At 34.6% G+C, this 13,318-nt stretch overlaps 1 protein-coding gene across 1 annotated transcript; it reads left to right on the forward strand.

Moving 5' to 3' along the window:
- The first annotated feature begins 12,101 nt into the window (after positions 1-12,101).
- Positions 12,102-12,428, forward strand: LOC123310384. The gene has a single exon (XM_044893852.1). It carries the CDS (start codon positions 12,102-12,104, stop codon positions 12,426-12,428), a length of 327 nt encoding a protein of 108 aa, XP_044749787.1.
- The last annotated feature ends 890 nt before the right edge of the window (positions 12,429-13,318 follow it).

Genomic DNA, 13,318 nt, shown 5'->3' on the forward strand with positions numbered 1-13,318 from the left:
GAGGAGGGAGGAATAATGAAAAAATGATCCATTGATTACCTGTAGCTGAAAACAATAAATATAAGTAAGTGTTCAGATCATGAACAACTTTGTTTGATTTTCAGAACTTACCCTGAATCATTTACACGAATAAAAACCTTTCTCCAATAAAACTATTTGCAATAAAAAGAAAAACTTCTCAAAGATGTGAAAAACTCAAATAATTAGTGATATTTTTTTCTCTCTGAAAGTGAATATAAGATGGCGTTTTTGTGATCGCCATCTGCCCACTATAGTGGTTCCTTTCTTAGGTCCTATATCTTAGTAAATCTGCGTAAACCCATCATAACTCACAGATCGGTTTAACCTAGAGATTGAAAGAACAACAAATTTTCAAACCATGGATAACTCTGCTGAAGCGTTACAAAGAATGCAGCTACCTCAAAAATTATGGTGTCGCCTAAACCTTCTTCTCCGCACTGGACTTGGACAAATTTCTAGGAGCACTGCTTGTGATTGTGGACCAGTCTCAAAGAAGGTTAAACACATCATGAGAAATACTCGGACAAAAAATTTTAGGGGAATTGTCCTGATGTAATGAGGGTGACAACTTTAGCTATAGTGTGGTTGTCCAGCTCAAATCTAAGCATATAGGTAAGAATACTCTGGGATACTTAAGTGATAATACTATGTTGTCTGCTAAGGTCGTAACGTTTATCAGTATATCTTATAATGAAGAATGATCACGCCTAAACGGGGAGGCAATGAATAAAATAATAAGGATAAATTCAGATGCATACCACCCTTCATTCTTCATTATTGTACCGCTGGCATCGTACTCTGCCGCGACCCGAGCGCTTCTCAGACTTCCCAGTTCATCATGCGTCCGACGTTCGCAAAGGCGAATCGGCGTACTGAATTAGGAAAAATATGGGACATATGCTATTGTCTTCGTCTTAGTTTCTATCTGGAGGGGATTGAATCGGATACCGTTTCATGTTGGATGGCGCTCTGGGTAAATAATACCCGGTAGAACATGACAACATTGAATAAAGTTCCATCAATTCCAAACGTTCTCCACCGTAGAAAAATGCTATGTTGCTCTGATGAGGCCAAATGAGGCCGAAACCATGGTCAGCATCTGCTTTTCTTCGGTGGAACGTACTCCATTTGGGGCCTTGACGATGGCAAATTGGCTAGCTCAATTCAGATCGTAACACTTGTCGATATTCATATCGTCGGGTGGTATGCATCTGAATTTATCCTTATTATTATATCTTATGTTTGTTTTATTAAAGAGAGAGAGAGAGAGAGAATAATATTGAAAACTTTTTATAGGGCTATCGACCGAGGTCTTCCTGCCCCTGTACAATTTATGTTTTACAGTATATACACTACATACAATATGTATGTAGTGAGTATGCGAGTCTGTGAAATATATAATAAGTAGAATATTAAAGTAGGCTAAGTAAATATTGGAATATTGATTGTTCTGGTAGTTTTTTTTGAGGTCTTTCAAGGTGGGATATGCTATGTATTAATGGTTCTATTGTATTAATGTTGTGTTGCTGACTGATAAATTTCTTGTTTTGTATCTGTATTCTGCTATAGGTTTTATTTTTGTCTTTTCGTGAGGAAATTCGTTGGCTGGTTAATGTAGTGGATTGTTCGGATGTCTTATTTCAGTAATCTTTCGTATACTTCTATCATTTTGATGGCACCTTTATTGCATTGTCCCAGGATTTGGTGTCCATATTCTATGAGAGGTCAGCAGATCATCTTATATATTTTGCTGGCTGTTTCTATCCCAATACCTTCATTACAGTATGTTAGTTTTCTGAAATGGCTAGCTCTATAGATTGTTGCTTCTTTAGTGGATGCATTTTAAAATTAAGTTTGTGGTCAATTGTCATTCCAAGATATCTGCAGTTTGTGCTTGGTTTTAAGGTGGTGTTGTTCAAGGATATATTTGGGCTGCTTTATGGTGAAAAAGTATAAATTTCGATTTTTTTCGAGTTGAATTCTATACTCCACTTTCTCAACCATACAACCAACCTGTTCTTCAATTGTTCCAATCTGTTTATTTCATCTTGAATACTTTTAGCATGAGCGATCAGTGTGGCGTCGTCTGCAAACTGTAAAATATAACTTATTTTTTTTTATAAGATCTTGCGGTAAGATGTCCGAGCAATACAGGTTGTACGGATATGGTGATAAATGGAAGCCTTGGGGAAGTCCTTGTCTAGGGGTGAATTCGTTAGAAAGTGAGTTCCTGACTTTTACTTGAATTGTCCTGTCTGTAAGAAATGCACTAATCAATCTTAAGAGATAAGTAGGACAGCCCAGACTATGCAATTTGTAAATCAGTCCAGCGTGCCAGACATTGTCAAATGCTTTTTGAATGTTTTGAATGTCCATAAATACTGCTGCATCATGATTTCCCTCTTTTCCTTTACTTTACTGAGTGAGTATGATCAGTGGGTGGATAGTCGATGTTTTCTGTTTGAAACCAAATTGGAATGTGTGAATTGTGTGGCTCAGTATTTTCATCATCCTGGATTTGATTATTTTCTCAAGGTTCTTTCCAAATACTGATAGTTTGCCATGACTGTTTTTATTTTTAACTTTGTGTTCTTATTTTTTTATCATGAAGTTTATGTTTGTTCCTACTAGGATGGCTGTGATGAGATGAAAATCTCCTTTGATTCTATTCATTTGTCCAATGTTTACTTTTCGTGAAGCACCCTGTATTTTAACTATTGTCAGTATGAGGAACCATATGAATCATTTATATTTCAGTTTCATGTTCGTCAAAATTTTAAGTGTTATCTCAGTAGGCAGGTACCTACACATTTTTAATGAATATTATTAAATGATATAAATATTATTATTATCGACATTCATTGAAATTCACAGGATGGTCAATATTTGAATTCTCTATAAGGTGTAAAATTCTTCCAAAAAACTTTTCCAGATAATCATATTATATTTTCATTAATTCATGTCTGGAAAATTCAGGCAAGAACTTTCCGTGTTATGTTATGAGAATAAAAGTCAAACACAGATCTAAGTTTCCTGAAGAAGTTCCATCCGAATGAAACATTGCGGAATAAGAAATTCAACTACTTCATTCGAAAAGTTGGTCTGATATGGACATCTAGACTAATAATAATCTCAAATTAATGAGTTCACCAACAAACTTACTAATTAAACAAAATATTTATTCTCTTATACCCGTCTCAGGAATTCTGAAATCTTTTAGTGCCACATCCTGCAGGATAACGAAGAATGCACCCGTGAGAAAACCGAGCAGAGTTTGAAGTTGTTAGAAACTTTCACCCAAGGGATAACTTCTTTTGAATTACATTATACGTGGGCATCGAACTGTTAACTTCAGCTATGAATTAACTATGAGATTCTACATCGGAATTCATCCATCTTGTTTTTTGTTTTTTTATTCAATCTCAATATCATCAAACTCAAAACGTTTGACTAAAATTAATCCAGACTCTTGCATGAGTATGCCCAATACTTGACGAAAATCTAGTTCAATTTGAGTTTGATGACCTCAACTACACAGCCGATATTATTGTCATGTTGGGTCACTAAATGTTCAATCAAACGTGAGGTATAAATAACTCAACTGAAGCAAGTTTTAGTATTATACTCAAGACTTATAAGCAAGTCGAATAAGTATCGGAGATCTCAGCTAACCACGAGATAAAAAGTACTAAAAATACGCCCATAAAACAAAAAAGGATACATGATGTTTCTAATGCAAGGAGGAAGATTGGTGATAACTTGGATCATATCATTTATAAAAGTTCATAAATATTGGTCCGCAAACGCTTCGTTTTCGAGAAACAGGCTTTTAGATTTTTCAAAATTTTTCTTCACAGCCTCTACCCTTCACTATAGATATTTGACAAAATATCACACTTTGATGTTTGAATTAAGATGTCTGAAAACATGGTGTATGCACTGATTAGATTTTGTTTTTCCATCTTTGAAAATAAGGGATAAGTTTCGTTTTTCCCACTGTAGCGCTATTTAGAAATTGACAGCTGTCAATTGATATCTGAAAATAATTTGAATATATTCCTACGACTTGCGAATGTGCTGTATTTATAAACGATTATTGGTGTGTAAAAATGTATTCGTTTCGAGAAAGGGTGTACAACATTCATTTATTCAACATGTCGTTCAGTAAGTTCATTTTTCTGTATGGGCCATCAAGAACTACAGCTAAGAATTCGGTGTTGTTGGACTATCACCCTTTGTTGTTGGAATAAGGCAGAACCAAATCAGATGAACGAAGATTCGGGACAGATACAGCTAAGAGTTTTATGACAACTTCAGCGATATTTAATCAAAGGAAATGTATCGAAAATACGTAATGTGGATTGTGAGCATGTATAGTGAAAATTCCATTTCCGTCAATTGAATATATTGGATATTTCTCCAATTAACTGTGTTTTATTGAAATTATGTTGAATTATCCTCCTCATGAATACTTGAGCAATGGCAAGTACTCTTTCGAATCCTTCGATGGTGATGAAATATCTGCAGATTCGTTGATCGATCGGGATCACAGATTACTGTAATTTGTGATAGATATCAACAGAGAACAAAATATAACGAGAGAGTATCATTAGACATTCTTTAATAAAACAGGGGTAGAAAGAACATGGTGGCGCCGCCACAAAACAAATCGGGTCTAATGTCATTGCATTCAAAAATTGACGAGTGCATACACCATGTTTTTAGATATGGAGAGTAGAGAGAAGGAGAACGATCGCTGCTTTGAGACCACAGATTTTTTGTCCCCTAAAATATGTACCAATAGTAGTAGTTCATGTTTTTGCCAACAGTCGCGCTGGCCATCACGAGAGTGCGAAATTTTGTTTACACAAATCAAATTGTAGTTGGCTCGTTGGCTGAGTGAACTGTTTCCCTGGTGACAGATGATAGGAATATTATTATTGTCGATTTTTGATAAGAGAACAACATATGACCATGGTGAAATGTTGAAGCGTGCGCTAGTATAAGAGTGTTTTGGCATCGGAAAGAAAAGGAAAAGAGATAAAATTTCCGAGAGCATTTTTGAGAGAAAATTGGAAAAAACCTTATCTCAAGAATCAACTCCCAATCAATTTGTGTGTCAAGAGCACTTTTGCGATGAAGATATCAAAAAGATGATGGATTCATTATAAACGAAATCGAAATTGTCATCCCTCGTGAGAAGTTGACTCTTCTGAATAAGAATATTTAACCAATAAAACTACATGGTTCAGAAGTAAATATTCTTGAAGAATTTTGTTGGCATAACATAATATATGGTTTATATCGGTTCTCAGATTGGCAAAAGAATCTACTCTAATACCTAAGTGATAAATCTGAGACTGCTACCTTTTGTTGTCTTGATGTGTACTGCTCCTCACTACGGATTTATATAATTTTGAAGATTAGTAAACCAAATAACATAGCTGCTTTCAATAAACAATGATAAACAAAAGTAGGTACAATTTTTTTGATCAGTGATTTCTTTTGAATTTCATTGATTTCGACTTGCATTTTATTGCATATAATTCAGAGAACTCATATTCAATATAGATTTGAAGAAAGGTATTTGAAAAATCATCAGAAAAACCACGATGACACATAACCTTAAATAAAATGAAGGCCGTTCATTTCAAATTGACGCTTGAATCCCCACTCCTTATCGATACCCGCTGTAATCGCAGCGACACCTATTTTCCCCGTTTTTGGAGACACATTTTTAGTACGGCGATCGTTCTCCTTCTCTCTACTCTCCATATTTTTAGACATCTTAGTTTGAATCATATAACCTGACAGGTTTTTGAAATCATCGAGTGAGATTTTTTTTGCAGCAATACTATTTTCCTTCCTCTAGAACTTTTTTGTGACGTAAGAAAATCAAAATAATTATTAATAAAATACAAGGACAAGAAGGATAATTATAACAAAGAGACAAAAGTACCAACAATCTCTAAAACGCAGCGGAACTAGAACAAATGTTGAAAATTCCCTTCTCCTACCCTGAAACAACCCATTGTGTTTCTCCTTAGAGACTCTGTTTTTCGAGCGGCATTAGTGTTGATCCAATAGATTGTTTATCTGCATTTCTTTTAACCTTTTTTTCACCCTTCGTTCAACTTGTCCTTATGGTTATTCTGTAGAAACCACATAAACGTATATGCAGTTAGGTCATATAAAGATCACACATTTATGTATTGAATTGAATTCAATTGTTAATTCAATTTGTTATCGAATTTGAAAATATGGCATATGGAAAAACTAACTAAGAAATAATGAAGGAAGAAGAATTTCGTCAATTCACCAGATTATTCTATAGGTAATATGATTTAAAATTGAAACTATCTTCATTACAATAACCTCATCTGCTGTAGTGTGGATTGTAGTTTGATCATTGAGAAGAAAAATAGTTTGACGAGGCATTAGGCTTATCGAAACAATTGTGAAGGTGAGATTAATAATCTAATTTTGGATACAGTTTGAGGAGAACAATGGGATCACGGATACCAAGGCAAATAAACTCGGGCATAACTGCAGGGCTCTGAGCACCTAAGACAGCATCCTCGTAATTATGGAAGTAGTTCACCTCCCAAGAAATCTGTTTCGCCGAAGACAGAGGGTCATATTATTCTACGTGAGAACTCACCCAGTCGTATTGTTTGGAGAATTCAACCCAGAGATCATTTTGTATTCGCCCTGTTATCTCAAGCTGTTTTGATAGTATTGGGTGTCTGTATCTTTGGCTCTCCCTCTATTGAAAGCGATTTGTTACGTTGAATGAGGAGTGGAACAGTTATCTTGGGGGCTTCGCAAGTGCTAAATTTACATGTTGAGAATAGGTCTGAATACAAAAAGGTGGATAAGATGGGTCAGTAATATAATGAAATCTCTTAGCTTAATTTAACTCAATAACCATATTTTTTTCGTCAGAATGCGCAAAAGATATTGCATAAAAAATTATGATATTCCGAAATTTTTATTACTATAGTATAATAGTTTTACGTCCATTGGATCCACCGATTTCGAGAAAAAGTCTATTATTTCTCAAGGAAGAGTCACTTTTCATAGCGGGCCTGTATTTGCCCGCCGAACTTGTGGGCAGGTTATTGAAGGCGAGCCATGAAAAGTCACTTTTCCCTCTAATGAAATATGTTATTTTTTCAAATGTTTTGAAATTCATAATAATGTGTAAGTAATGTAAGTATAAAAATAAGAATAACTTTATTCAACATCAAAAAATACAATCATAATCCTAACAGAAAATCAATTATTAATCACAATACGGAGTTCAGAGGATGACAAAGCAGCTTTGTCATTCATGCACTTCCACTCAAATCCAAAGGTACATCAACCTTTTGATTGGATCCATTTTTATAATCTTTATACCTAATTGAGTGATTATTGAAAATGTGGCTAGTTATGGTTGCCATCTTTTTAGCATACCGGAGGAAAACTAAGACTTCTCGATAATGCTGTCAGTCAAAATATGACGTTGTTATTGCACGTTTGCATCAGTTTTCGAAATAAATCAATGGAACGAAAGTCCCATGAATGAACAAGCAGCTGATTTTCCCCTCTTACCTCTTCCACTCAGTGCTTACCTATACACCGAAAATCCTATCTCATTACAAGATGATTGAGAATCTCAGAATTAAATCTGGGAAGGTGATCACTGAACCTTATTCGGCAGAAAAAATTTGTATAACTACAATAGGGATATTTAATTTGAGATCAATTCGAATAATGCTGAGAAGACTGTAGTGGAAAATATGATTTGTTGGTGTAAGCAAGCATATTTGAATTTGAATCGTTTTTGATAGAGTTATTTGAGCTTATTATTTATTCAAGATGATCAGAAAGATGACGAAAGCAACTTACAACTAATATTGAAGCCATGCTGTACTTCTTTCTCACTTTCTCTCTGATAGAAGATCGTGTTCTGTTTCTTTTTTTTTAACAGTTGCAGAGATGTCTTCAGAGGTGAAAAATTAATCACCGTAACAGCAGTGTTTATACTTGCTTGCGTGAAATATGAAAAATTTCCAAGAAATTCCAGATACTATGGATATGACACGAGCAAGTTTTCTATTCCACGACTTAGAATCAAGGGGGAACAGCAGGGTCCGAACTGCCTGAAGCTCTTCAATGGTCTTCCACAGGATGTCAAGATTTTATCACCGAGGGAATTCAATAGAGCTATCAAAAAATTACTCCTAGAGAAGATAGTGTTTACTCTCAATCAATTCTTCAGATGAGATAATGTTTCGTGTTGGTTTTTGATTTATCGTTGTTTCTTTTCTCGTGTTTGTCTACACTTTTGATTGTTTTGACGGGGTATGTACTTTTTGATGGTGATGATATATTTTTACATGAACATGTAGTCATGTTTGAATAAATAGTACCTATTTACTTTAGTACCTATATTTATTTTAGTGTAGGATGAAGACGTATTTGCAGGTCAAATTTGATAGGTCACTACCTACTTACTTCTCTGTCATGGCACAAAAATCATCTGGAAATTCAGATAGCAGGAACTTTCAATAGAACCAGCAGAAATTTTTACACTTATTTGGTTCGTTTCTTCTATTTTTTTATTTATTTTTGATATTGGAGAATAATTATTAAAAATTAGTGGGGCTCAAATAAACGAGTTTACTTGCACTGTTCCACATTTGGTCGTCTAGGCATAGTTGCCAGCTGAATTTCATTCCAAAGGGGACAAATTAAAAAATGTTGATATTTTCAATTTTAGCATTTATTTCCAGGAAGTAAACAACACGAGCATGATACAGAATAATACGGTAGGTCTTTTCGAAACCAATCGAACTGAACAAGATAGCTTTTTCCATGAAACGATATTTGCATAATAAGAAATAGTAAATGGGGAACGGAATACAATAAATAATATAATTGCTTATACAATATGCTATAGATAAAGAAAAATTAGCAGGAAATAACGGAATGAAAACAAATTGACCAGAGCGCTCGATAAAGCGAAATCTATCTCCAAAAAATATTGTATCAGGAATACTGAATCTGAAATATATAATAATGAAAAACTCAAATGTTATTACAAACATGATTCAGATATAAAATTACATAAGTCAAAATAACAAATATATTATCAAAAAAAGCAAACTATAAAATTCGAAACACAAAAACATATTATGAATGCCAAAAATTAAAGTAATATTTTTTTGTTAATCTTACAGAATTAATCCAAGATTTAATTTGAAAAATTTAAAAAAGAAGAAGGTGTTTGTGTTTTCATCTATTTATTATTCCGATAACTACTCTTCACAAATGTCAAACTCATTCTAAATTGTTATTCAATGTGCTATTGCCTATCTTAGATGAGAAAGATTCAAAATGTATTTGGCAAAATATTGAGCAAAGAAAAAAGGTTTTCATGCTTTTTGAAAATCTAGTTTCACGGCTCAAAACCAAATGAGTTTTTTGGATAAATGAAGGCTTGTCAAGGTAATCTATAGCGGAATCTGATTCATAATTAGATCTGTAAATTTGTCTATCGCAAATTCACGGTTTACTCATATCTATATTGAGACTTTGAGAAATATATGACATGGAGTCAGGATTTAGACACATTGCTGTGTTTGATTTTTAGTTTTTCAACAATACTCTGGTAACATATGGGGATAAATTCAAATACTTCTATCCTGGAAATTGTGATATATTCCAATGTGGGACTAATTCATTAAGAATTCTTCACCCCTTCGCAATTTCCTGTTCTGAGACCCATAAATGAAGCTTTCACTGACGGAAATCCGAAGAATATGAACAGAACTTTCTCATGATTATCAAGAATAAATTATCCTTATCTGGAGCCGAGGTGGCAGAATAGACTAAAAGTTGTTTCAAATTAAGGTTTTCTCTAATTAAAGTGGAACGATAAACCCTTTATATTTGGGAACGAATAATTTATTTCGGGGACTCCATGTAGCATAAATTCTGACTGCAGATAATTAAAACTGTTAGAAGTTAATTGCAGAAAGATTTATTTCTTTCCTCTATTCTTGCGGAAATTAAAAGTTGCAGATATGTTCATGAGATAAGTGAAAGGTGGTGGAAATTAGTGTTTCTTGTTTCACTCCCCCGAAGGAAATTTGAATTTTCGGTTAGACACTACCAGTAGTGAAGTAGACAATCATCTAGAATATCAATCTTCTATACTAACTTTTAGACTTTAGAGTTTACAAAGAGAATTTTTTTCCAGAAGATACTTGTTCATAGTAATCTCATAATGATTTGGATGTTCATTCACAATAATTGGGCCTAGAAAAAAAGATCTCCATGGAAATATCCAGGAAAAAAAGAAATAAAAGAAATACTTCGTGATTAAGAATATCACTTCTACTTCCATATTCGGAGTCGAGATTTCTAATAGTTGATTGCACAAACTGAAAGCGTTTTCTATAGATCTCTTTCAACATCATAGGACGTACCACGTACGGAAAGTCTGCAACAATAGAGAATCTGAAACAAACATAGATCATATACAAACGGAAGACATGAAAACACGAAGAAGTTGATAATTGATAGGTTCAACTTATCTAATGAATCAACTTATCAGCATTTCAAAGCTGATGGGTAATTTAAGATCGATCGATATTTAAATGTGCAGTTAGGTCACAAATTTCGAATTCTAGACAAATAATAATTTTCATTTCAGGGTGTGGCGTAATGAATGGATAATGTGGTGCTTGCAGGTAGATGAAGTTAGGGCGGTTTAGCAAAATATGTTTTATGTTTATTACAAGTTCCTCGGTTTCCGAGTTATTCGACATTTTCGAAAATCAAAAAAACTTAGGTACACCCTTTGACACTCTTAGGTGACAAGACCCCAAACGAAGGAATTTTCGCAATCTGCTTTTTGGATAGTATTCTTGGATAGATGCGCTATCCAATGTAATTTATGATTTTCGGGGCGTACTCAAAGTCTTTTTTCAAATAAAGATCTAACTCAAATTTTCTCTTCAGCTTATTTTTTTCCAAGTTCAACCTAGCGTGGTGTGAAAAATAATATGGTTACCTGAAATCCAAAATAGGAAAGAACATGCTTGTTTCATTGAGATTCCGGAATGGTATAACTTTCTGTATTCCCAGCATTTGATACAAAATAAATTCCTATTACTATCAGTCGCGGCCTAGATCAATGTAAACCTTGTTTTTAAATCTTTCGGCAACTCAAATGAGAAATGCAAGTAGAATAAAGCAATCATTCATAAGGAGGTGTAGAGCATGCATTAGAGCTATGGTAGCCACATTGAACAACTTTTGGTGAAATTTAATTCATTAAAATGATACTTATTTTGAAATTGTTGACAGGCAAGCAGAATAAAGCAATCATTCATTAGAAGGTGTATTAGAGCTAATGATAACCACTTCAAACATCTTTTGTGAAACTAAATTAAACAAACGATATTTTAAAATCGTTATTTTGTATCGTTTTTTTTTCATTATCAAACCCGACAGTTGTGAAATCAATATTTTCGAGTTTATTTCAAGTAATGAAGAATTTTTCAGCATTTTTGTAACTTGGAAAAAAAATATCGTGATATTGAATTGAGTTTTACAAAGGGTATTCAAATTGTTTACTCGCCAGTCTTCGCCGTATATTTCCAGTTCTATTCCGAGGCTTGTTGAATCCGAAAGTAGCAAAATTGTCAATTTTACTGGTATTGGGTTGCTAGCCCCACGCCCAAACCCCCATTCTTGGAGGACCAGGCTTTTCTGTTGGGGAGTGCTCCCTTAGTCGATCGGTTCCAGTTTTCAGGCGCCAGAAATTCGCCTTTCACCCTCTCTCGTAAGCTACATCACATGCATAAGTTGCACGATCTGTACCCAGCTACTACGCGGCGACCTGCCTTCGAGGACGTGAGAGTAGGATTTGCTGGCAGAGCTGAACTCTATTCCTAGAGCCTCCGACCTTTTCGTCGGAAAACAGTGAACATTACCCAGAGTTTTATTGCCCTATGACCATCGACTAATCATATTGCCTCCGAGATCCTTTACCAGTCTTTAGTAGCAGATTGAATGCAGTCGAAATGGACTACCTGCGGCGGAGTGCAAGAGTATCAAGGCTGCAACATGTGACTAATGAGGCCATTAGGGATCGGTTGCATGCCAGAGAAACTGTGTTGGATCGTATCGAAATAAAAGGTCTGAGGTGGTTTGGTCACTTAATTAGAATGCCTGAACAGCGATGGCCTAAGCGGATATTTGAATGGGTCCCGCCAGGGCGGAGGAAGCGAGGAAGGCCGAGGCGCTCTTGGAACGAGGGAATACGCAAGTCTATGGAGCAGAGACAGCTGAATGTGGAAACGGCACAGGATCGAGAGGCTTGGAGAAGAGGACTGGGTAGACGGCATTAGGCTGTATCTTATTAATATGTACATATAGCATATTGTTAAGCCCAGAAATATATATATATATATATATATATTCAAATTGGCCATCAGGAGCTCTACTAGATGTTCTACACCTTCTAATCAATGATTGCTTCATTCTCCTTGCATGACTCATTTCAGTTGCTAAAAATAATTAAAAAAACTTTACAATAAACTAAAATTCACTTCGTATTAAATGCTGCAAATATAGCGGTTATATCATTTCAAAATCTCAGTGAAACAGGCACGATTTTTATTGATTCGGGTAATCATATTTTTTTTACAACACGCTAGGTTGAACTTGGAAAAAAATAGGCAAAACTAGAAATTTGAGTTAGATCTTTGTTTGAGAAAAGACTATGCATGCGCCTCGAAAATCATGAATTATATTCGATAGCGCATCTATGATGGAAATAGTAAATTGCGAAAATTCCTTCATTTGGGCTTTTGTCACCTGAAAGAGTGGAAAAGGGTGTTTTTTTTTTAATTTTCGCAAATATCGAATATCTCGAAAATCGCGGAACTTTTACTGGACATAAAACATATTTTTCTAAACCCCCTAACGTCCTCTACCCGAAGGTATCATATTATCCATTCATTACGCCAAACCCTGTATATTTGCCAAAGAATAATCCTGAAAATCAATGGCAGACAAGAAAAAGTATCTGATCTTCACTCTGATGATATTAAGATGTTTAGGGCTGAGAATGTTCTATCTTCTCGAACTTGATCCTCCTGTATATTTTTCACTTTAGAAAGGGCTGCTCTAGGAAAAATTACCATATATATCCTACGCCGTTGCTGATGATATATTTTTTTATTTCATTCCACAATCTCAATTGAATCAATAGGTTATATATGTGAGTTTTCATCAT

Source organism: Coccinella septempunctata, chromosome 3, assembly GCF_907165205.1.
Source record: "Coccinella septempunctata chromosome 3, icCocSept1.1, whole genome shotgun sequence".
In the NCBI taxonomy this organism is placed as follows: Eukaryota; Metazoa; Arthropoda; class Insecta; order Coleoptera; family Coccinellidae; genus Coccinella; species Coccinella septempunctata.